General features: G+C 41.4%; 1 protein-coding gene across 16 annotated transcripts in view; it reads right to left on the bottom strand.

Annotated features, from left to right (window-relative positions):
• Positions 1 to 14,137: 14,137 nt before the first annotated feature.
• Positions 14,138 to 26,376, bottom strand: part of DTNA (dystrobrevin alpha) — a 231,298-nt gene continuing 219,059 nt past the window's right edge. For 15 of the 16 annotated variants that reach the window (XM_032124631.1, XM_032124641.1, XM_032124624.1 and 12 more), the window contains one exon: positions 14,138 to 17,681. In XM_032124631.1, the coding sequence (XP_031980522.1) occupies positions 17,526 to 17,681 (156 nt within the window). In that variant the 3' untranslated portion in view covers positions 14,138 to 17,525. Of the gene's footprint in view, positions 17,682 to 23,586; positions 23,632 to 26,376 lie in introns of all 16 variants that reach the window. The other variant, XM_032124665.1, reaches the window with a different exon arrangement.

Raw genomic sequence — 26,376 nt, 5'->3', positions numbered from 1 at the left:
AAAAGCATTCCAAAATCAGCACACTTTTTTTTTTGTTGATTTTAAAATACAGAAAAAGAAAATTACATTAACAAGATATTTCAGAACAAGATATGTATTTGTCTGTCAGCTTCATGTGCCAAAAATTCCATCCTTTTTAAGAAAAACTTTACACCTCCCACAAGCTCAGAATATTACCAAACCTAGACTCACACAGTGAAGCCATCCTCCTCTCACATCCCTGTCCCCAGAAAACTTTGTGCTGATTATCATATGCACCTATGTAGAGCACAGCATGCAACAACAAGTATCAAGGATTAGCTTAGATACAACAAAATTCCTAAAGACTAATCTATACCTGTGTATATCTATAATAGGTATCTATACATCTATTAATTTAAAGACATTCTAGCCTCCCTGGAGGCAGTCTCTGGCATGAGAAGTGCTTTTAGTAGGTAACGAAACTTCTAATATGAACAAGAAGAATAAAAAACACCCAGAAGAGGGAACCCCATTCTTAGTTTATGAATTATTAGTGTTTCTTGCATCACTTGAGTGTAAAGTTGTCAGCACTCAGGGAACATGACCTCAAAAATAAAAGAAAGAAGAAACTTCCCAGTTTTGCCAAACCCACTTCTCACAACAGGCAGGCTAGGGAGGCCAGAAGGAGTTATCTTAAAAAAATCCCATTATTCCCAGACTTTATTCTCACAGATCTGCTTATTTTTTCAACAGGAATAGATGTAGAAAGTTAATGCCTGCCCAGCAATAAGGAAAATCTCTGCTTTGTTTCCCCCTCCTCCTTGTTGGAAGTCCCATTTACACACAGTTCAGACTAATGTTGGGGGTTTTCTTTGCTAATTTTCCTCCCTAGGGTGGGTAACGATTTCTCAGAGCTAATACATCCTGACAGATGCAGTCATAGCAGTGCTTGCACTCTGCATCTTTGTTGGCCACTGGGGCCATGGTTAGGAGAGCTGATCTCTTAATCATTTTATCTGATGGATGTCGCCTACTATAAATTGACAGTTGTTTGAGGTACCGGTATCGACCTCTTCTGCTCTCTCTGATGCAGATGTGTGGGGCTCAGTCAGCCAGAGACCAGGGGGTTTGTGTCAGAGTAGCTCTTTGATAATTTTCTCATAGATATAAAACTGAACTTGAATTTTATTGGAGTGTTGGGAATTGGTGGACACCAAAGCTCTGCAGTATTATTGCATGTCACACCTGCTGTAGGATTTTGAGCTTGATGAACCACAGGTTATAAGTAAGGGTTTACCATTTAATATGCTCAGTAGGCATGAAGCTGGGATAGATCAGAACAGCTACCGAGCAGCTAAAAAGCAAACATTTTCCCAGACTCCGAGTGTTCCCTTTAAGTGAAAGTATCCATTATAGTTAAAAATTATGTTAGTCTTTACGCTTACGTACTAATGTTTCTAAAAACAGGTGAAAGTCATCAGCTATAAAAGAATCTGTGGGCTCCTGCCCTATTCCATACAATGTTTAGTTTGCAAATTGACTGTTCAAAGCCAAGCACAAGACAGAAAGCTGAAGAAGGGGAATGACTGGAGTGTAAAGGCACAGTCAGAAACCAGGAGATACTGAAACACTGGCAGTATTCTACAGGAACTGTACCTTGCTGCTTTCATGACCCCACTGCTGCTAGTGAAAAAAGATCCACTGAGAAGGAGGATCTAAAAAGACCTGTGGATATGGCAGTAGTTTTATGATGTATTAGCCTGAATGGATCCATGATGTGGAATTTTACCTGGCATTGATGGACTTTCATACAAAAATTAAAGCATTATTTAGAGTATAGATAGGAAAGGGTGAGAGTTTAGGTCTCATCCCAAGGTTAATGATGTAGCAGGACCTCACAGCTTAACCTGGACTGTTTGCTGCATTGTACATTCCCTTTTTAGATGTGTGAAAAGAGCGGAAACAGCATCTGAGGAGCCAGAAATACATCATTTATATTACTGAAGCAGATTAGTATCGGGAGATATTTTTCCCTCCCAAACAGGCCTCAAGAGACTGATCTAATTTATTACTTTTGGTTGCACAAAACTGACCCTTCTGCCTCCAAGTCACCCCAGCAGAGAAACGACTGAGTGCGAAGGGCGAAATAAATGGAGCTGCATCAAGAGAGGAAAGCTGGAGAACACAGAGCCTGAGATTTGGGTTCAGGGCATCTCCTAGGACCTGTAATGATGGGATGCAGGTGGTAACCAGGCTCCCTCATGAGACCTCAGGGGAACAAAGCCTTAAAGTAGTTGTAACAGCAGCTGATACAGCAGCAAGGTGGAGTACAGTGCTCTCACACGATAAAAATCACTGTTCAAAGCATACAAGTGGCTAAACCATTCCTGCTGTAATTCTACAAGAAATACAGAAATTGCTGCTTTGAATACTTAAAATTGTAGGTTGGCTGAGAAAATAACTAACCCTTAAAATAGTCAAAATCAAATGGCTGCCCTTTGCTTCAACAATTTCACCTGTTGCTCCTTATTTTGGGGAAAAAGGATCTGAGATGGCAACAAACAATTAGTCGGCACAGTGCAACCACACGACCCAAGCTAAAAATTCACTGGGAATCTGTCTCAAGAGGCCATAAAGAGGAGAGAAACACCAGGGTTTGGGGCTGTTTGGCTAAATTCAGCTTGATGAGAGGCCTGAAGGATTTTCTGCTCGCCTTACTCACCGAGAGCTCCAGGTTTCTGGGGGCAAGGGGAGAGGTCTTGCAGTAGGTTTGGTGCGTGCCTGGTATAGGTACCCTATAAAGCAGAGGCACTGGACCCCATGGATGAATGAAGAATCTCATAATTTGTGCGATAAAGTGTAAGGATGAACTTAATTGAGCTTTTGTATTATAAAAGACTATCATGGCCATGTCAGCGAAGGACCATGCAAAGTGGGGCACAGATCTGGTTTCATGGTATGGTGCTAACACTTATTAATTTTGATATCCCTGAATACCCCCTGCATTTGCATCTATTACTGGAAAATTTTAATACTTTCTGTAGTTGGTACAAAGTATGACCTAAGTACTATTGAAATCAATTTTTTGTAGTAGAGATGTCGCCATCTTCGTTTAATTTTTTGGCTAAGCCCCAGTGAGAATGGTATGATCTGTGGTTCCTAGAACTCTTAATCAACTAATGAACAAGAAATTTCCTTAACACTGCCTTCCCATCCCATCAATCAAGTTTGTTTTTGATAAGCCTTTTTATTGCCTTCTGGACATATGGGGGTCACAGTCCTTAATTCACCAGTGCATTTTACAGCTATTTCTTCTAACAACCATCATACAAAGGCAATGCAAGGGGCAAAGGATGAGGAATGTCTGTGGTAAAGGATTAAGTGAAAAGTGCAATGGGATTATGCTGTTGAGGGTTTAGCTTTTGGGGTTGTTCTGGCTTCTGACTGTAGAGGCAGAACCAGAAGGCAAGTGGATAATTCAGGCGTGTTCCCAGCAGAGAAGAGCACGGACATTGCTGACTGAACCAGTTTCTAGAGCCTGTGAATTTGGATTCAAGGGAGATTTATTTGGGTTTCTTTATGAGCTAAGCAAGGAGAAATGTGACCAGGGCAGACATATAAAAGCAATTTTGCTGAGTAAGAGGATGGCATAGCTGGCCAGGGAGCTGATCTCTGTGATCTTTGGCTGAGCTTTGCACAGCGTGACAGCAGCACATTACCTCCTGTGCAGAGGAGCCGAGGCAGAGGTGAAACCACTCACTTATGCATAACTTACAGTTCTAGTTGCTTAGTCACCAACTGGCGTGTTATTCCAAAACAGTGGATAAAATAACTGAAAGTCTTGGTGGATGCACAAACAAAATAAGCAGGTTTAGCAAGTGTCCTGCAACAGCTTCACCAGGGCTAGGACAGCTATTTACAGATGGGAATAACGCTGTCAGCGTGTTACCTCATGCCTGTCAACAGCCCCCAGCACTGCTCAGACTCCCAAAATGCCCCTCTTCAGCAGAAATGTATTCAAAGAACAACTCTGATCAGTCAGGCATTTGCTTGACTTGGAGAGTCCCACAGGAACTGGAAAACCTTTACAACAGCATTGCTCTGGGTCGTGGTGCACAGCACACATACAGCTTTGGAGCAATTGAAAGCCAGAGGAGGGATGGATGGAAGTGCAGAGAGAGGAGACACCTGGTCTGCCTTCTCACAGGAGCTCTTCAGGGGGGCAGGCAGAGCTGGTAGAATTAATGTATTCTGATTTTTATATTTTGCCTTTACTTATGTCCTGTGGGAATTATAAATAGAAACCAACAGAAAAGAACATATTTGACAGCTACTTGATTTTGTTAATTAGAGTTTTCTCTTTAAAGCTAAAATACACCTGAAATGCAGAAGGCACATGACTGTCCCCCTGCCATCTCCCCAGCCATGTGTGCACATGCACCTTGCCTCTGTGAAATTTTAGACTGATTGAACGCATTCAAATGCAGTTTGTTAAAATAATTAGTATATAAAGTAACTGTAAAGCTCTCACTTTGGAATGAGTTAATGCTACCTCCTTCACTCTGTGTGTGTCTGTGTGTCTGTGTGTGTTGCCAGTATCTCTCCAAAAAAGAAATTTTCTCTTACAACTGGTTTTCATCTGAATAATTCTCAAATCCATAAAACATAATAGCAACAATATTAATATTATTATTAATAAAAAGAATAGTAATAACAACAGCAGCAATACTACTACTAACAATAATAATAATTATAATAACCACCCTCCATTTTTTTTTCATACTAAAACGTGTACAAAATTGAACACACAGAGTTAGTGAATGTGTCATTCAAATAGATGTTAATGGTGACCATTCATAGCAAAGGTTTAAAGAGGTGCTGGGGATCTTTGTAATCATTCCTTCTGGTGTATTTTAAAAGCTGAAATTACTTGAAAAAGCAAAAGCTGTCTCCCAGGTCTTTCCCCTGTGACCTCAGAACAGCGATGAAGCCAGATCTGTGCTCCTCTGCTTCTGCAGGTGCTGATCAGCTGGGAACCTTGGCTGACACGGGAGATAGTAAGAGCTGTGGGATACAAACATACACAAAGGCACCATAAAGTGTTAATTTATCACTGCATTAAAGCAGGCATTTGAGAAAATAAACAAATGAACAGAACTTGGACAAGTTTACAGTCTCTGCCCCAGGAATTTACAGGCTGCCTGGAAGCTCCTCTCCTACTTCATTGTTTAGTCTTGAGGCTTCTCTGAAGCTGTAATTTCTACAACTTTCCAGACACCTGAATTTTTGAGGTTAGACAAGAGGTAAATGTCTCATGCAGAAAGCAATGACACTCTTGAGGAAGAAAATATTCAAAGCCATGGAAATAAAGGCTTTTGCTGAACCCTAGTAAGAGCAAAAGGAAATTGGGAAAAGCAATTCCTCTTCTGTCTTTCGGGGGTCACAGTCCATGTCTTGTGAGTATCACTGAACTTCAGCCTTAAGTTTAACTGTGTGTTGGAGAAGGCAGTAGACTCTGCTGCGGGGAGGAAAGCTGTGACGCGGGACCAGGTTTCCAGTTCAGCCAGGGAGGAGAATATCCTCCCGGAGAGTCCTTGGTGGTGTGGTGGTGCTCTCCAGGCAGATATTTATCCTCATGCCGAGGGCAGCACATGGACAGCACCATATCAGGCCTCCTGGCTGCTGGAAGGATCAGGGCTGCTGCCCCTGGGGCATGAGGAGGTGGCTCCCACCCAACTGTGTCCCACCAGTGAGACAAACCAGGACAAAATGCAGGTCATGTGGATTGACCAGGCCTGGAGGAGGACATCATGGAGCAGGGATCGGCCTTGGAAAAGAGAAAAAAACCTTTTTAGGTTAAAGGAATGAAGGAGGAGAGGAAATGAAGCAACAGCAGCAAAAATTATGCTTTTTGGTCATAAATTGAAAATATAAGACAACAGTGGGGTTTTAGGTATGACTTCATGCTTAAGGACAAGGCATTAAATATCCCTGATGTCCTAATTAACTATTTGCCCATAAAAGCTCAGGGAAGAGCTTCAGAATCATTCCAAAGTGATTTTTACTCCTTCCTAGTCTCATTCCCCACTGCCCATTAGTTGCCCCGTTTCCACTGAAGACCTGGAGGGACGCAGAACAAATCATGGGACCAAGATTTCACACCAAGCTGCACAGTAGCTGGAGCTGCAGTGAGGAAGGAAAGCATGGCTGAAAATTGTGCTGCATGCCAGTGGCTTGGCTCACATCCCACCAGCATTATTGTCTCTACACGCAGTGAAAAGGGCTGTTGAAAATTTGAAGTGTGGTATCATGCCTGAAATCTGTGCTGGTTTTTTGTTGTTGTTGTTGTTGTTTGTCATGAAAAATGTGGCACAACCTTTCATTCCTATGATTATTTTCTATGGGAAAGTCCTTATCTGCAATAAATAAACCCAAGGCTTTTGATTTTTCTTCACTGCATATTTTTTTTTTTTCAGTTCTTCCAGTTTTACAACTTTGTTACTTAATTTCTGTTTCTCTACAAGAAAACCCCAGGATACAGCCGTCACTGGAAATGCAATGGACTTTTTTTAGAAGACAGATGTGCTGATGATTACTGTAAATAAAAATACATACACATTCCTGTCTTTCTGCTTTTTCTACAGTTATTTGAATGGGTTTTGCATTGCTCTCTTATTTCCTTGTCTGCAGGTTTGTAGTTTGTATGAATCAACTACTCTTTTTCCTGTTCCGTATCTGTTGGATGTTACTTCCTAGATTCTTTAGAAATGTAAGGAGAAGATGAAAAATTCTCCATATTCTAGAACCCAGCAGACAGGCATGTTGGCCGTGACCCCATGCTTCCAAAAATAAGATCTTTGTGTTTTATGTCACTGAGTAATGGACCTGACCAATATTCTTCAATGAGGACTGGGCTTGTATTAATTTGTCTTTCCAAGCCTTGCTATACCACATGTAAACAAGTATAAATAATGTCAGTAGAGTGTAAACAGTGTTTCTTGCACCTGAGATAGAAACCTTTACCCCTACTGACAGATAAAACATGTAAAGAAGACTTTATCTTCCTATAGGTCCTTGCCCTGATTTCCAAGACTATCTTTCAGTAGTTGGAGTGTATACTGGTTCTTGTAACCATGAAAGACAGACATACAAACAAAGTCTCAGCTATGCAGAGATTATTTCTTCCAGGATTATGTTGTATCACCCCTGTGCAGCAGCAGATCTTCATGGACTATAGCTTTATGTCAGGCAGCAAATACAGGAGGAAAGGCACTGGGTGGAGCAAGGTATGGCCCAGGTGGTTACCTTTAATATTCAGTGTGAGTTAATTCATGAACACTTCCAACTTTCTGCTGAAAACAGGCACTTCCAGAACAAAAATTTTGCAGCTTTACAGGGAAAAGAAATCACACTTACAATTGAGGCTGGATTTAAAAAAATATTTAAGACCTCTTTTAAGACTGCAACATATGAGCAAGACTTCAGCTTCAAAAACCCATCTACCATACAAAAAATACTTCATATTCCTGCAATTTATTTATGCTAATGTAACCAGAAACTGAATGTGGTTATAATAAGGTGGAATCCCTTTAAAATATAAAAGGATTCTGTTCTATGGCATCGCTCTTGCTAATGATTTCCAAATTAGATTTGCATAACAATCTCTCTTTTCAGACTGCTGGTCCAACAAATCAAGCTGTGACGCTTCTGGTTAAGCTTTGTTCTGCAAGTATTCTGTAACAGTAATTTAGTTGTCAGTTTTGGGGCTGTGGGAGCATAATTAGGTTTATGCAGCTAAAGACACGTCCACATGCCTCTGTGGGAAATTAGATGAGGGAAACTGCTGGGTTGGGCTGAACTTGCCAGAACTCTGCTCATAAATTCTGGAGCAAGCTTGAATAGCTCTACAGACACACAATATATTGAAAATAGGTTTTCCTGGAATTACATCCATGGTATTGCTAAATGATGATGAAATGCATTCATGGGCCTTGAAGAATAAACATTTTCATTGCTACTGTGTCCTTTGAGAAAAGTTCTGTCTGGATCAGGGGAGCTGCACTGCTGCTGCTTCAGTCAGACAAGGCTGATGGACAAGCACACCTTGCTGACACTCCAGTATTGGCATCTTAGAGGTAAATTGGTCTGGGGCCAACCAGTGATGTCTGCTGATATTTCATGTTAGCAGGTGAACATCCCTGTCACCTCAACTTTTCATACTTCCTTCAGGTGTTTTTCCTGGAGCATCCCATCTCTGGAGGAGGAGAGACACCTGCCTGTGTTTGGCATGGTGGGACCCTGACTTGCACTGCAGCATCTGCACGCTCTGAAGGCATAAAACCAAGGCCAGAAGGTTTGGTGGTCACTGTGCAGTAAAATCAGAACCCCCACACCAGTGGGATCTCACAAAAGCAGAACTGGTACCCGAGTTGTGAGAAAAGGAAAGGCAGCTCTTGGCATATGGATGGGTACCATGTCTGGCAGGGAATGGCCAGCAGCGGCTGGCATGAGGACACAGGTGGTGCAGCTCTCACCTTTACCTGGCGGGGAGTGTTCATCCTCTTGTACAGTGAAAATGAGAGCAGCCTGATCCATGCAAACTGGATAACCTCTTACAACGTCTGACGGACCCTGAGCAATCTGGAATGCCACTCTTTTCTTCACACAACAAGAACAATCTCCTTGGGGTGTGTGCCCACGTCTGTGTCCGTGCCAGGGATTGCACAGGGCGGGCACACAGAGCTGCCTGAAGGGAGCAAAGCACACACTTCCTTCCGGAGGGTATCTCTGTTCCCAGGTCATCGTCAGACCATGAATGCCTAAATGAGCACAACAAAGTAAATACAGCAAACAAAATTCGAGTCCTCTTCTCTTCTGCATCCTTAAAAGAGCTTGTTTATCTCTCTCTAGCTCAAAATTCCTAGAAACGAGTCCCTAAATGTTAGATGTAGCTACCTAGGCAACAGGGCATGATGCAGATACTCGACACAACTCAAGCCTTGCCTCTCCCCTTTTTTTTTTTTAACGTGTTGGCCAAGTTCTATATTCAGAGGTGAAGCAATAAATATTATAAATATTGGTACAGACAGTCTATAGCAAAGGATAGGGGAAGGATCTGACACAAGGGTTCTTGCTTTCTGAATTAGTACACAGTTGGTGGGAAACCTCACCCCAGAATTAGGCTGGCTCATGCTTTCTGGACAAGGCCACCAGTTTTTCAGTCTCATCTGTTAGGTGGCTAAAGACATGAACATTATTTCCATTTTGGAAAAGGTTTCAGCTGCCAGGGAAAACACTCCATGGTCATCCATCACATTTTAGTAAAGGGCTGACCAGATGCAGTCCTGCTATCAACTCAAGAAAGCTATTAGGGCAAATTTCTGCCTGCTGTACCTCAGCTGTACCCAATGGCCCAGCCATGGCAGGACTGACCCCGCTGTGTCCTTGTGGCAGGAAAACCACCTGCCACCCGGCAGTGTTGGCTGAGCAGATGAGATGTTTTGCTCCCAGCAGTGCAAAATATAAAGGGAATAATGAATTGCTTCCCAAGGAAAGCAGTAGCTGGCCACTGAATAGCTACTCAACCAGCAGTCTGGTTTTCATTTGGTTTTAGTCCTCCGGGTTTGCTCCCTTTGGGTTAAGTGAGGCATCCCCAGCTAAACACAAAACAGTTTAATTTTTCTGCTTCCAGGCACCATCAGCCCCAGCAATCCCAGCTTGCAGTCAAACTCAGTTAGTTTTTCTGTTGATTATCGCTTTGCCAGACAAACAATCAATACTAGAGCTGTGCAGACTTTGTATAACCTCTATAAACCCAGTTTTTAATTGGAGAACAGGTGTCTGTCTGCATACATTTCTCCCGACTGCAACGTTACAAAAGTGTTCTGAATTCCTCCTTCTTGCATTTATACATGAACTCAATTAATTAATCTGTGAGAGCTTAGATCCAAAAGTAGCAGAAAATGTGTTTCTGGCGAAGTGTCTTCCACTGAGCGTGTGACTCAGAGCAAGTGATGAGAGGATTCCCTGGAAACAGCACTCCCTCAAGTACTAATTACCATCTGCACTAACTTCAGTATCAGCCTTTCAGCTGAAACAAACAGGATTTGAGCCCCTCCATCTGCTGGGGGGCTGGGGGCTCTGAGGGTCTCCAGGCAAATGAGCTGAGAGCCAGGGTGCAGCTATATAGGTAGTAAGTGGAAAACACTCCAGAGAGCACTCAGTGCCATGTGAAAGGGCTAAAATACAACTTTCCTACTTTGTGGAGAGGACAATAGGGCCACTTGTCAGAGCTGGGGTCTCTTGGGGGGGACTTCTAAGTTTAATTGCACCAACATAATGAATATGATGATGAAAGTGCCTGTTGCAGAGCATATAATCTCTTGCTTTTTCACATGAAGGCAGATGTTAAAGAAGTGCAGAGACCTGATTCCTACTCATAGCAGCAGTGTAGGTGCAAAACAGCAGATTTAAGGCTACTGACAGGAGCCTTAAAATCAATAAAGCAAAATAAGCAAAAAGAAAGGAATGTAATTGGACTAGACACCACTGAAGGGTGCAGGAGGGGAGGTAACTCTGTGGGGCAAGGGAGTACAAACATGTTTGGTTGTTTGGTGAAACCAGGAAAGGATTTTGCATGTCCAAAAGGAACTTTTTGACCTGAGCACGGGATCCCACCCAGGAAAAAACTTGTCTGGGCCCCATAGCAGCTCCTGTGGGACGTGGCACAGGAAGGCAGCAGTGAGAAACTTCTTTCCCAGGTGAGCAGCAGCCCCTGCTCCATGAGGAGGTGCTGAACAGCACCACCAAAATCGTAAGGAGAAGCATTGGTGCAGGCAAGGAGCATCCTGTCCTGAAATCGCGGTGAGGTACGTGTGGTGGAGGGAGGAGGAGCAGGCATGGATGCTCTGCACCCCAGCCTGGGGTTAAGGGAGGCTTGCAAGGGATCTGGGGGCTGCAAAGACCAAAAGCTGAGAAATGCAGGTGTGCACAGACACATTCCCATACTGGAAAACAGTTTGACCCATGTTATTTTTGACAGAAATGCACCGAGAGGGACCAAAACGGAACTGAACAGTAACAAGAAAATCAGTCAAAACACGCACTTGGAGGGTGCCTCTTCTCTGAATGAGCTTGCTGGCTGCAGGCAATGTTGGGCTCTAGCAGCAATGCTGGGCTGCAGCAAGCAGGGGAGAAGTGTTAACTGGGCAGCCTTTACGGCTGACAATTAGCATAACAAGCAGCAGGCCTGACACATCTGCCATCTGGCCACTGCTGAGTGTTACGTAAAAGACACAAGTCATGAGGAAATTAATTTGCTAGTAGTAAATTATGTTGCATTAAATAGCAAACTACATTCTGCAGCATCACATACCAATAACAAAATGCACCATGCCCTCCTTCATTCCCTATGAAGACAGAAAAGCAACTACTCTTTCACATCACCTCCTCGGTCTTTATTATCTCCAAGCTGCATTAACCATCTTATGCTAGAGTTTGCATGATGCGGTTCCACAATTCCCCTCCTCCCCTGTGCACATCCCTCAGCCTTGTCCTAGGAGGTTACTAGTGCAAAGCAGCTTTTTAAGAAAGCTCCAGAGCTGTGGGCTCTCAGAAAAACTTATTCCAGTTTGGCACCCCTTTGTTCCCTGGGGAATGGGAAGGTGGGGAGAAGTGTAGCCTAATTCTGCTGCTCTGCCTTTTGCAGCCAAAGGCTTGGTGAAGTGGTGGCAGCTGGGGATAGCTGTCCTAATCCATGGGCAACTCAACTGGTGGCAATCATTTAGGAGAAAGCAAAGGGGAATCCTTAATCTGCGGATTATCTGGGGTATTAGACAGGATGATCCTGAGGCATACGAAATTCTTCAGTACATTTTTTCTTTGTGGAACAATAGAGATTGCTCTTCCTACCCAACATACTGTTGGTAAACTCAGCTTCATATTCCTGCAATAGTCTCTTAAATGTTTCACCCAGACCTAAAGGCTGCTTGCAAGGGAATATGCATCTGCTGAGCAACCGGCCTAAGCAAATTTTGGAAGAGCAGCCATAGAAATGTGTGCTGCTAAATGAAACTCTAAGGTGCTTTTAGAAAATTCCAGATGCTTTTCATCCCCTAGTTCAGTGCTGATGCAATCAAGGTATCAACTACCCTGATCTAAAGACCACATATATTATATTATATCATATTATATCATATTATATTATATTATATTATATTATATTATATTATATTATATTATATTTTTTCCTTTTGCAAATGAAACAATTTTATTGCTTCCCATACGAGTCTATTTTCCTTGCGGGGAGCAAAGAGCAGCTCAAGTAACCAAGAGGCAAAGAGAAAAACAGCTCTTGCCTATAAATTAGTTTTCACTGGCTCCTTTGCTCCCCAGGGGTCATAGACTTGATTGTGGGTTAGGAAGCAATACAGCAATTTGGGATTATGCATGGATAAAACAGAGTTATCCTCATGAGCTGATGATATGTCATCATACATCACAATCTTGTGGATATGAATTTGGACTGGGATTGTGGAGGCAAAGTTCAGCAGATCTGGCAAATAACTTACAGTGTAAAATGACCATCTTCATTGAAGAACATCAACATGTAGACAGGGGAATTATGGCAAATAAACCCTGGTGATTTATAGATTACCACAGCAGTCAGTGCTGAAGGAGGCAGCAGACTGGGCTTTTTCTTCTCCCCAACACACTGGGATATATACTAAGTAGATAGACTGTATTTTTGGTGAGCTGCTACTGCTTTCCTTTTAACAGACCCCGCCCTGGTGTAACTCACTGGCCAGGCTAACAATGCTGTGTGCACAGCTGGGGATATCTTGGATGCCAGGGACATGCTCTGGGACAGCAGCTGCGGGACATCGGCTGGGAAGGGCTGCCACCACACCCAGCTGCACCACTGGGCACTGACTCCTGATGTTGCCACGTCCTGATGAAGTAGCCCCAAGCACTGCATCAGGACACAAACATGCTGCTTTAAGTGCGAGCTCGTTTTCCAAGTCCATGCTCTTCTAGGCTGGCAACCAAATGCAATTACCAATGACTATATGGAAAGACATCTTTAAAGTGTAACCAGAAAAACAAAGACTTTGTGTCCTTCTGCAATAAAAGAACATGTGACTGTAAAATGGTAAGGCCATTCAAATGTGCCTGTTTCAATGTCTTGTTCCTTCTAAGGCCAGAGAAATACAGTGGGCAAGAAAAAATTACACTATTGCAGATAGTTTAGGTTCCTGACGACCAGGTACCCCCTTATAGGTCTGTACCAGGCACCTTGTCAGGCCCTGATGTCTTCTGCTTATGGTCATTTTCATTGCTGTTAAGTGGATACAGAGGCAGGTGTTTTACAGATGGGGAACTGCATTTTCAGGTTGTGAAACTGCTAAAGATACAGAAAACTAAGAAAGGAAGAAGAAACTGCCTGGGCCACTGAAAGCAGGTTGTCTTAGGTTACAAGGTAAGATGTAACCACAAGTATTCTATCACCATCTGTTAAAACCAGGTGGGGCAGTGTTCTTTGTCTCTTCCATGACACATCCCGGATGACTTCTGTTAATGGGCCACCAAGCCTCACTGCATGACTCATAAAACTACATCATCCCATTGTGAAATGCTCCGCCCAGGGGGAGGAACCAAGCATTCCTACCTGGATATAATCTGAGGTTTGGAACACCACAGTCAGCCCTTAGCTACTGGATTCCCAGAGGAGAAGAGCTACATAACCACCACTGGGGCTTTTGAGGAACACCAGACCCTTCTACAGGATCACTGCTTCAACAGAACCACATCTACCACTTCAACAGGATTGCAGCCACCATTTAATCAGACTGCTACCACCACCCTGACCAACAGGGTGTCAGGTTGTATCCTGACCCGTCAGTGTTTCTGTACTATTGCATTTATTTCAATTTTCCTATTTAATTGTAGTTCTGATTTCGAGTCTCTCACTGGTTTGCTTTCAAACTCGTACACAGGTGCTGCCCAGTACCATGTTCAAAGTGCTGTGGAAGGTGGTGGAAGGAGTTCTTCCATGAAAAGACTACTTGAGGCACCACAGGGACACACTTTCCTTCCCTACTCAATAAAAATGGTGCTTGGGCTCCAAGGAACAGATCATCCAAAACCAAAATAAGCCACAAACATGATGCTCCATAAATTCCTTTTAAAAATCTTTTTAATGAAGAAATAATTCCATTCCAAAATATAGACACACAATTAAATAGTTTAATCACTTCAAAATATAACATGTCCCCAGTAGGTTCCAACACACACACACACAAAACAATACTTAACAGCAATACAAAAACCCCATACAATAGCAGTTCTGTTACAATACCAATGAATATTGTGACATCTTTAGTGTCTCTGTATCTGTCTCAAGTGGTGTCAAGTACAGTAGTTTTAAAAATGCGTTACAGTTAGTAGCCTCAAGATGTAACTTCATACTTTTTTTTTTCTTTTTGGTTCAAAGGTAAAAATGCCCTTTATTCTTCAGGACACAGTGGAGTGCTTGTTGTTCACAGCTCCGTCTGCTGATTGAACCAGTGTGATTACAGCAACCCAAGGTTGCAATATTTACAAGGTCTATCTACAGTAATTGCCAAGAACCAATAAGGATGGGAGAAGATGACGACTGAAAGTAAAGGTGGACACACTTATGATAAATTATGATGCAACAATTTGGCTCATGCATATAAGAAAATACATATTATATCACAACAAAGGCCACACACCTTTTTATGCAGTTTAGTTAACATTACTACTTACAGACAACCCATTCTCCACCTTCGCTTTGGACATTCAAGGACCCTACACATCTTCACATCCCTGTCTCCTGATTCCAAACCACTGGTTTTCCTCCAGTGACAGTAAAACCACCTGGAGTTTTGACTGCCGTGGTGGGCCATTGGTAGTTCAGAAAAGGGCCATACCAAGGACCTCTTCTGTAACTCTGTTTTAATGACCGCAAACCACAACCAAAATAATATTCAACAAACAGACAAAGACCAGCTGGGTGAAAATGCAGCCAGCTTAAGAGTTGGAAAAATGCTTAAAATAGACATTTGGAGAGCTAAGTAAGAGGTGCTTCATCTCAGAGCTCCAGGGCATAAGGGACCCAGAACTCCAACTCTAAGGGATCATCTTGTTGACACCAGTCTAAAAGAAAGGTGCTTGATTAGTCAACTTCAGTTCTTACTCCTGGTTCGGAAGCTCTTGCAATGGATTTAGTCTACTGCATCTATTCTAAGCATGGTGATAATGAGCACGCAGACATTAAGGTGATGAGAGGGATCTATTACTTTTGGTACAGTTAAACACGACATAGGTTGAATTAATCAGCCATTGCACATAGCTGTGTTCTAGCTTGTTTTCTTCCTGTTCAGGAAATGCTTGCCTGGAATCCTGAGCTGACAGCAATGTCTACAGGTTCACTGGAGTAGCTTAAAACACGGAGTGCTAGGCACTAGTGGAGGCTAACTCATTCCTGAGAGGAGGTTGGAGGAGGGGACAGTGGAGGATACGGTGCCTGCCTTGCCAGGATGGCACACACCCCAGGAACAAAGACCAGTGACGGCAAAAATGAAAAGCTTACATGAAGGTATCAGGATCCCTTAGTATGCATTTGGATGTCTGAGAGCAAGCCCAGATACACAAGGATATACAGACAAGAGATCTGCATACACAATGAAATGATATGGAAGTGAAAAATGGCAGCAGCTCTTTCATACAGATACTCATTCCCCAACACATAGTGCCCAGGGAAACAGCCACGAGCCTGGAGAATGCATGCAAACAAGTGGACTTACTGGGTTGAGCGACATAGCAATCTCACGTAAATACGGCAGCACACATCCACGTCACCATGAAAGCAAGGACAGACAAGCCATGTTAACCTGCTTTAGATGGGTATCTCATCACTTGCTGAAGGCAAACTGTGCTAGTGTGAAATATCTGTATGAAACACCACTGTTTTCAGGGCTGTTAGACAGTGTCACTTCAGGTCAGCCAGGCACTGGAAGCCCAATATTGTGTTAGGGCAGTAAAGTTACCTTGGCACAGAGGCGGCCCCGAGCTAAGACACTGCGCAGCTCAGGAGGGCCGGGTGGCCAGCATGGAACACCTCCTGGTGTCCCTGCCCGGCTGCTGCTCCAGCTGTCCCTGGCCTGGCTCTGGTTCCTCTGCACGGCAGTGCCATGTGCCATAGAGGTGTCACCTTTGTTTCGGAGCAGGGTGCTCTGGGGAGCACGTTGATGCTAGTTTGTGTCAATGCCTGCTCAGGAGTATCTGTAGGTTTGTAGTCACAGCAGAGCAAACACTTTTCAGCCAGCAGCCTCACTGCCTAACCCTGCCTAATGGCCAGGTCAGTCCCCTTTCTCCTGAAATGCCTTGATACTGGAAAAATACGAAACCGGACGAAACTCCAATTCTGTAACTGTATGCCTGTCCTTTCGAAACAATCCACTGCTCTTCTTGTGCTTTTCACTGATCGCTATTTCTCCATCCAGCTCTGAAAGTGTCTCACCACACATTTCCAAGAGGGCATGCAGAACATCTGGTGGCTGGCTAAGGCAGTACACATTCGGAAATCAAAAGGAAACAGTTGCAAGCGCACTTTAAGCCTGTACATTTAAAGCTGAAGGCCTCAAAAATAACATAATGGAAGGGGGTGGGGGGGAAGAGGAGGGGCAGAGAGATGGAAAGAGCTGGTTTGTTGAACACATGCTTACTAAAGCTAAAACATCAATGAAACAATACCATGGAGGATTATACATAACATCAGTCAGTTCAGGGATCTTATGGCACCTGTGGTTTATAAACAGCTTTAGCAACGAGTATTTCAAAACATAGTTCACAGTTTTAAGAAGATCTGTGCTGATTTAAAAACTAGATTCTATATCATTTGAATGTCACCTTTTGTATATGATATCTATTTGGAAAAAAAATATTTACACTAACTTCTATGGCTGATTTGTTAGATTATTTTGAAAGAAACATTCCTAAGTTACACGTTAGCCCTAAATTAGAGAAGTTTATTATTATTATTAATGATATAATTATTATTATTTTAGTACATTTTGTATAAGCCTTAATTTAAAGACTTGCAAACAAATTGCAAATATAGTCTGGTACTTAGTTTCTTGGGCTACTAGATATATACACTCAGGAGTATAATCATTCAGTGTTAAATGCATACTTGTCACTTTTTATTTCTCCCGTGGAAAAAAATGTACAGTGTCTATAGTAAACCGACCTACTAAAATCTCAAAGTATTCAGAAATCAAATTTCTAACTATAAACAGTATTGTCATTGTAAACTGAACAGGTTCAATATCATGTGCAAAGGGTTTTCGTGAGTTATTAACAGCGCCGCCGTGTGTGACAGCAGCACGCGCGTCAGTCTGTTTGCTTCGCCGGTAATGAGCCATGTTACAGAAGATGTAGCTAATATAAGTTAGCCTTGAACAAAAGTCTTGTTGTCAAAAAACACACATCTACAAACTACAACTCTTAGAACAAAAGTACTGTGCTACAGTCCTCAGAACTTAGTTATGCGATTTTTTTGTCAAGAGACGCTGCACCTCTTGGTTCCACTCTTCTGTGAAGTTCGCAGCTGAGTTTTCTTCATCGTCTGTCCGAAAGCAGCTCTCCTCATCATCAGTTCTTACGTAGCTTTCGTTGTCTGTCTGACTGCAGCTTCCCTGTTGAGAAACGTTTACAGAAGGTTTTTAAAGAGTGCTGGTTTGAGATGCTGCACCCATGCAGGCAGAGCAAGTAAAGCCTCTGACTGCTGCTTTATTGAGAGAAAAAAGGAGCTGTCCAATTCCTGTGGTTATCCCTCAAGGAATTCAAAAAGGAAAAAAGCCATCCTACTTATGTGAGCCACAGGTATTTGAGCTGTAAACAGAAACTTACAGGGCATGAGGGAAGTTGGAAACTTTCCTTGCCCTGGGCAAGAAGACTGTTGCCTGCTCTGCTGTGGGACCTTGGGGTAACTCAGTCTGCATTGACACAGATTTGCAGTGTTCCCATTCTCCTTTCCATTTCACCTTTCCAAATTGCTCTATAAATAGAATGTTGGAAGCGAAACCATGGCTTATTCCCCTTGTGCAGTGTTCAGGCATTTGATTAACACTCACCATCATGAGCCTCCCCTCACATGTAAATTTCTTGCCCTGTGTATGTTTTAGTGTCTAAGAAAACCTGTAGTTACTTGAAAGGGTGATTCCGAGTGCTACAGCTCATGAACAGCCTAGTCCACTGGTGCACCAGTTTCTGCTGGTGCTCCTCTGAGTCCTGAAGCATCAGTGAGTATGTCAAATTCCTACAGGAGAGGCATTTTAGCTGGTAATGGAAAAATGCTTGATAGGTTACTGCTGCTCCTTCTCAGAACTATGTCAGGATCTACAGTCAGGTAATACTGCAAACTTCTGCTTTTGGCACATTTATTGTAAAGGCATTGTTTACATATTTGTAAGTTAAGGAACTCATCCCTTTTATTCTTGAACTACCTCAGAGAGAAGACCAATCTGCATTGCATGAGATATGATAATCACAGCTTAACAGACCACTCCCTCCACATGAATTCTTTTCTACTCATTTCAGGCATAAAGCTGGTCTAAAAGATGGGAGATGAAATGCAAGTTATTCTGGCAAAAATAGTTAAATTAAATCTGATGAATGAAGAAAGGCCAGGTAGTTTAGTTTGCTGCTTCTCCTTTCTGAGACCATTTGATTGTATTAATTATTCAAGCACAAAGACTTCCACCCCACTCCTTAATACCTAAGCACGCCAAATGGTACAACGATCTTAATTTAGTGTCTCCTTGTGTCAGATGGTTACAAAAGACAAGCATTAACATTTTCTTGATAAATGCAAAGGAAGCCTGCACTGCAAGTCTAATAAGAGTTTCATAAAAAATTTCTGAGTTACATTTTAAATGATATCTTTTAAAAACCGGGCACGCCCCTGTACCACTTAAGTCTGCAAACTAATTTGGAAATCTTAGCAAAGGAACGTTTTTCTCTTCACAATTCAGACAAAAAAATGAAAATCAAAGGCATGGAAGAGGTCAGTTCTCAGCTGCTTCAGACTGACTTTTACTGAATCAGTTTCAGTGTTATGGAAACCGTAGAATCACTTAAGTTGGAAAAGATCATTGAGTCCAGCCATTAACCCAGCACTGCCAAGTCTCACTACTAAACCATGTTCCCAAGTGCCACATCCACATGCCTTTCAAATATCTCTGGGGATGGTGACTCAACTTCCCTCAGCTGCCTGTTTCAATGCTTGACAACCCTTTTGGTGACAAAATTTTTCCTAATACACAAAAATATAGGAACATCTCATATTTAGTGATGGTACCATTATAAACCACAAGAGTAAAATAAGAGTGGCTTGTGAAACATGGGATGCATTAAGATGCATTGACAGTAATGTTAAGTATTTGGGTTTGCTTCATATTTTTTGGATAAATTACTTCTCTTTGGTGGAGTGTGGGAAGGGTTATTCTAAATTCTCTCCAGGCGTCTCTCTGTTCCACAGCCAGCACTGGGATAGATTATCCAACTAGAATTAATGAGTACTAATGAACCTCAGAGCTTTAAATTCATTGCAACATTTTGGAAGAGCCAAAATTAATTCCAAGTTAAGACTTGTATGATTTGTCATGATATAAAACTGTTTCTTGACCTCTTCTGTTACTTAATCCACAGGTTCTTCTCTGTTACTTGTCATTCAGTCGTTTTTCAAAAAACATTCCTATCACTTGCGTAATTTTAGAATTGAATTCACAAATTAAAGCTGCTTCTTCCCTGTTAACTTGGTCACAGTTTTTTACGCCTACATGCTAAGAAGAGGAGGACTTAGGGAGAAAAATAAACCAAAAAGAAAAGAAAACCAAAACATAGCTGAGTGAATGTAGCAGACATTTTTGAAAATTACTGTGCTGCTATGCTCCTGTTATTTTCAAATGGAATGGTCCAGATAATGCTGGCTTTTATGTATTTGTTCAAGAAAAAACCAAAAAAGACTGGACTAGACTGACCACACCATCACCCTTGGCCCATGGTTTTTATCACCCAACATTTGATGATATTCCCAATCTCTGCTGGTAAACGTGAAAGCAGAGGTTTGAGAAAAATGACAAGAGATGAGAAAAATATGAAAGTGCTACTGAACAGGAATTCTGTCCTGGAAAAACAGTCAAGTTGAATAGATAGTATTTTTAAAGAATGCATTCGTATCAAAAATTTGGAAGGATTTGGGGGTTTTGTGCTTGAAAAAAATCCCACCTGTTTCAATACAAACCATTCAGTCACTTTTGCAATGGAAAATGTCACCCACAGACACCCAAAGCCTCAGACACCTCAACAGTTCATGTTATAAGGTGTCGAGAGAGTGAGAGGGTTTGGAGTGGGAATGGAACTGAATCGTTAACTGAAATTATTATGTTTTTGTCAAGATAGGGAAAATCGCAGTTAAAATCTGAGAACAAAACCTGTAATAAAGCCTCCTCCCTGTACTCCCTTTCAGAGGATGCTTTAGGTCTGATTTCTGTTAGCTTTTCACACCTTCTCTCCTGCTATAATAATGCATATAAATGAATTAGGCATGACCAATTCAAACGTGTGCCAGCACTAAGAAAGCATAGCTTTAGAAAATCTAGGAGATTGTAGGTCTCGTGGGGACACGTCCACTGCACGAGTCAACAGCAACTAAATGAAAATGACAACTTTTCAGCCAGTTTCTGAAATGCAGGCTTTCTGCTCCTGTTGGCCATCCTTGGCAAAAAATCAAATGCTATCAAGGGGATAAAGGCAAAGCAACATCAAAGTTGCAGTTTCACCTAATGTCAAGATCTGCCTAGTGCCTGCTGAAAACAAGCTCAAATTCACTCTGTTTCTTTACTAAAAATAAAACAAGTACATTTAACATAAAAAGTAAATTGAAAACAGGATTAAATTATGTTTTATATATCACTGGACTTGCTCTCTTGGGAATTTGTTATACCAGATGCTATTTAAAATCAATTCTGGAAAATTGTACATAGTGCTTTTAAAGATGCAAATGAAAATAGCTTGCAAAAAGCATCAATCAAATAACATCAACTCCAGATGAATTAGGCAATGAACAAAACTCTGTGGCTGGCCATCAGCTGCAGTATCACTCATAAGGAGCTACAATAAACTGATCTCATTTCCTCCATAATTTTTTTCTTGTTGTGTGTGTGTTGGTTTTTTTTGTTTTTTGTTTTAATAAGCACAGATGTAATACTGGTGTGAGATAGGAAAGTCTGTTGGCTTTCTACTTCCTATGGCCATCTAGGACCATAGTGACTGTATTTGTACCACTATTGACTGGATAAGGGCTTAAAAATAAAACTCTTCATGCAGCCTCTAAGCTTCAAGCAAGAACCCAATGAAAACTGCAAAAGCACTTTCGATACCATGTCTGGTATAAACTATTTGGAAGTTATTTCTCCAGTGCTGTGAAATGTAAGCACCAAATAAAATAGACAAGATATAACAGACTTCCATATTCACAACAGAGTGAATCTTGAGAAGTTTCACTTACCACATGAAGATGTATTTATCATAATGCACCATAATACGTTTTGTACTTGTGGATATAGGTGAAGTGCCAAGTCTACCAGTTTTGGATGCTAACTTCTGTAGGGCTGGGCTTTTATAGCTCCTGGGAACGTTACAGTCTTTGGTACGGGCCAAAGGGCTCCCTTGGGAGCCAAAAAAATCTCACTATAAAAATCTCTCTTTTTGACGAGGTTTCAAAATGTTTCAAAAATCATCCAGGAGAGGAAATAGTAGCTCAGTCTCAGATCTCTGCTATTTGAGACAGGATACATATTTTCAAGAAAGGCAGGCTTTAGGGCAGTATGTTTCTCCACATCACTATGTTAACACTGCTTCCCAACAAAAGAGGAAACTTTAAATGGAAGTGCCTGAGTTTTGTAATTCTAATTAAAAAGATTTTTTTGACTTATTATTGCAAATTGTAATTATATTCAGTTATATATAAAATTTCTACTTTATACATAGTTATACACACACATTGTTGTTGAAAGATCCATTTTACTTTTCACCTGATCTAAAACTGACAACTGCACCAAAACAGAGTAAGAAAACTTATTTTTCTGGCCATCAATGTTTAGGAAACTCTACATGGATCATGTTTTTAACAGGGCTACTGAGAAAATGAATGCAACCTGAGGGGCAATGTAAGGAGAATTTTTATGAGCAGTTATTTGGTGTTTATAGTACTCTGGGTATTGCAGTTTATTTGCTTTTCACATTATTCTGCTTCAGCTGCAAGACGCTGAGACAGATGCTTTGGAAATACCCACTAGCAGCTGCTTTCACAAGATACACATTTTAACACTCAAATTTCACTGTCATCAGAAGATGCAAACCCCTTGAATCAGGGTCAAGTTTTACCATCAAAACTGCCGCATAAATAAGGAGGTCTACCATAAAACATGACACAAAATCTAACAATATGAGTTCCTGCTAGAGTTGGCACAGGTTGGTTCACTGGTTTTTCTTATCTGAACATGACCCTGCTCCCAAGCTCTAGTGTCCATTTGATTGTTGACCTCTGCTTGCTTTTAGTTCTGGCATTGAGCAAGAGGCTCAGTTTGCAGACCAGAATCAGATCCCCATTCTGATTTCTCCTCCCTTTCTGTCCCCGTCATCCCATGGTTCAGTGTCTCAGCAGGATGGACAGCACTGTCTCAGTGCCATCTTCACAGCAGGGCACTGCACTCTCCTAGAAAGTCAGAAATGCAGAATCCACGGCTTCAGCTGAGGCAAGAAGAAATGTGTGGTCTCCCATTTCCTGGGCAAATGTTCAGAGTAACAGGCTACTTCATAAAAATAGATGATGTCTGTCTTCCTGAGGAGAAACACAATTGCTGAACTTGACAATAATCTCAGTGCTGCAACTGTGAGGTTGGCATGGGTAAGGAACATGACCTGAATATGAGACAGCAGGGAGTTTATAGATCTTGCCATATTTCTGAGCTGCCAGACTCTATCCAGTACCTGAGTGCCTCCCACTTGGATTGGGGCATTTTAAACCTCTGCAACACATTTGAGGAGACCTCTGTGGTTCAGCAGCTGGTTGATTGCTTTCTTTAACATAACTCTTGTTTCACACACTGAAGTAGATGTTCTGATCTCATCAGAAATTATTTATTTCAGTTATCCTAGGAAGACTGAAGCATTGAAAGGAATTAAACTCAGATCTCCTGAAATGTAATCTGGTTCCTTATCTCCTGGATAAGGTTTCTCTGTACTGGCTAATGTATTTGTCATCATCCCCATGGATAAAAAGCCCACATTCTCACTCTGATGGTCAACAAAGGAAAAATAAAAAAAACGGTGATGGCTTAACATGAAACCATGGGACTAGGACCACAGATCCATAAATTAGAACTGATTCAGAGAGATTCCAAGGCATCCCAACACAGGTTAAAAGGATAAAGAAACAGCATTGTCATTGTTCAGGTGCCACAAGATGCATTGCAACTGAAATGTGTACTATGAGGATTAATTCCAAACTTTCCTCTAAATTCTATTAATACTTACTTGAGAGGAGAGAGAAGAATATTGCACTCAACTTTGCAAACTGACCTGTAGGTAACAAAGGACAGAAAACAGGAAGATGACAAATTAAGCCTGTGAGCAGCCAGGCAGTGTATTATTCTGAAAAAAGCCATGCACAAGCCTAGAAATAAAGGGAGCAATTAGAGACCCAGAAAATAACCCCAGTGAAAACTGTCTTACACAATATATCAGCAAAAGACTGTACCAAGACCAAAAGTGGAAACAGATGTGGGAGGATACACACTGTTAGCATTTACACCTGTGCATCAAATGTGTTTGGGTTTTTTTCTGATACAGATACTTGTTATTTACAACATGCTTAAAAAAAAAAAAAAAGAGAGAGAAAGAAGCCTCCTCTAAGGTTTCATGTCCCTGATTTCCCTATGTATCTTGGGTTTTTTGCTCATACTTTAATACTAATTTAGAGTTCAGCATAAAAATCTTTCTTGGAGACAAGGTGACACAAAATAACAAGAGTGGGTTTGGGCCAACCATCTTCCATGCTACACTACATCTACGTGTTTTTCTAAATGCGCTGATTTTACACGAAGTGAGACATTTAGTAACATAAAAATGGTTACCAGATTGTTACTGAGGTGACCATTCTGCCATCTTAGTAGGAGTTCCTTCTTGCAGGTTTTTTCAGCTGACAACTGCATTAGGATAGCTACAGCTTCTGACTTTTTTTGGCAATCCAGATGAATGCAGTGTACATGTGAGTACAAACAGTAAAACAGCTTGTAATAAATTTCAATGGTTTGATGCAAATGAGAGTAGTTGACCTGGCCTCAGTTCAACAGGATACCCTGAACAGAAATTTCCCAATTTTCCTTTGTTTTCCCAAGTAGAAAGTTGTGGCTTTTTTAGAATACTCAGTGATATTAGTAGAAAAAGGAATAGAAGAGCAAAATACCACAAATAAACAGCAAATTGCAGAGAACAACCAATGCCAAAGCATGTCTTGGGATCAATATATGATACTATCCAACCAACTCCTAATCATCTTAGCAGTCCCTATTAACTTAGCACTTTTTCTTGCTTCCTTTAACCCTATTCCCTAATTTAAATGGCATCAACCATACTGGGAAGAACTTCTCATGCATTGCCATTACATGCTTTGGGGCTGTGGTATCAACTAAAATTAGATTCTACTTACAAGTCACTACTGTCAAATCACTGCCTGATAGGAGCTGACAATCTCACGGACAGTAAAGTACATCATGAAACTTGTTTTGGAAAAATGCTGTTAAGCAGAACTTGTCTAGAATGAGGACTTTCTGTTCCCTCAGTGAATATATTTTTGACTTAAAAAAAGCTTGTTTTTTTTTTTTTTTTTGGCCGGAGGGGATGTGTGTGTGTGTGTTGGTTTTTCTGTCTTTGTTCCCCTGGTGGAAACAAATAATGTGAAGCAACGGGGAATAAACTTCACTTTGTAGTCTTGGCTCAGCTAAATTCAGGAGTTTTATTCTGATGTTAATAAGGGAGAAGATTTCCTCTGCTTCTTCTGGGAATGTTGGTAGAAAACAGCAGAAAAACTATTTTGACTGAAGCAAGACTAGCACCCAGTGCCATCAAGTGACATGTATAACTTCTCCTGCCCTTATTTGCAGTGGACATACAAACTGTATTTTATGCATGTACGAAATCCCGTTGTAACTTGTCAAACTCGAGTAACACCATTGCCACTTCCATACTGTAACCAAAATACAGTCAAACTGGTCTGTTGTTCCTTCTGAAGAAAATAGATTTTTTACCAGCAAGAATAACATTTATTATTTGATGCCTGACAGCTGTGACTATTTAGGCACTCCTTCTCTAAACTGACAACCACTTTTCATTACATCAGCAGTTGTTGTTCATCCTGTTCAGGAGTTCAAAGGCTGTGACTTTTGACATTTCCTATCTTGGGTAAAAAATTCTGACAACACCCCCTATGTCACCTGGTCACCTGCTGTTGCCTTAGTAGATGATCTGTAACAATCCTGCTCCTTTTGTTATGTCCTTAAAGACCTCTGCAATGAAATGGTTTTTGCCAAGCTACCACGGGCATGTAGCAGGTCTACATAAACAACAACAACAACAATAACAACAACAAGAAGATGCTCACATCAACCTTAAAGTTACCTCAAATTTTGATAAGACTCAATGAACTTTTACAAGACTAACATACCCTAGCAGCTTTACAGAAAAGAAGACCAAAAGAGCAGCCAATCTTCATTACAACACAAGCCTGTCAGACACAGATTGTATCCAAAGTGACCAGCACTGAACACTAGAGGAAAACTACCAGAAAAAAAGGCTAGATTTTATTAGCTCCCAGAAATCAGCAGTTTAAAGAATTCCTGCCCATAAAGTGATTTTGAACCTTATTTGCAGACATCTGATCTCTCAGAACATGTCTAATTTGGTTTTTTTACCCCATTTTTTTAATATGTTCTTTAGGGGTGAGGTCCATATTTGAGCCAATCACCATGTGGGAACAAAGTTATTTTTGCTTGCTTCAGCTCCGCTCCCAAATAACTGAACTAGGTTTTCCTTCCTATTGACACTATTTCCAACTTTATAAGAAGTAATGTATTTTAAATTCAGATATTCCAAGTTAGAATAACTGAAAACATGGCAATAATCTGCAACACCAGGTAGAAGTGGAGACCATGATGCAGATAGGGACATCTACAGAATTCCAGCTCCTCCTGGCATATTTGCTTTACTCAGACTCTTAAACAAATGCCCTTTGAGAGCTTCCTCAGGGAAGTGTTTAATGGCAAATCC

Source organism: Corvus moneduloides, chromosome 1 (assembly GCF_009650955.1).
Source record: "Corvus moneduloides isolate bCorMon1 chromosome 1, bCorMon1.pri, whole genome shotgun sequence".
Lineage (NCBI taxonomy): Eukaryota > Metazoa > Chordata > Aves > Passeriformes > Corvidae > Corvus > Corvus moneduloides.
Note: the sequence above shows the minus strand (reverse complement) of the source record. Positions and strands in the feature narration are given on the sequence as shown.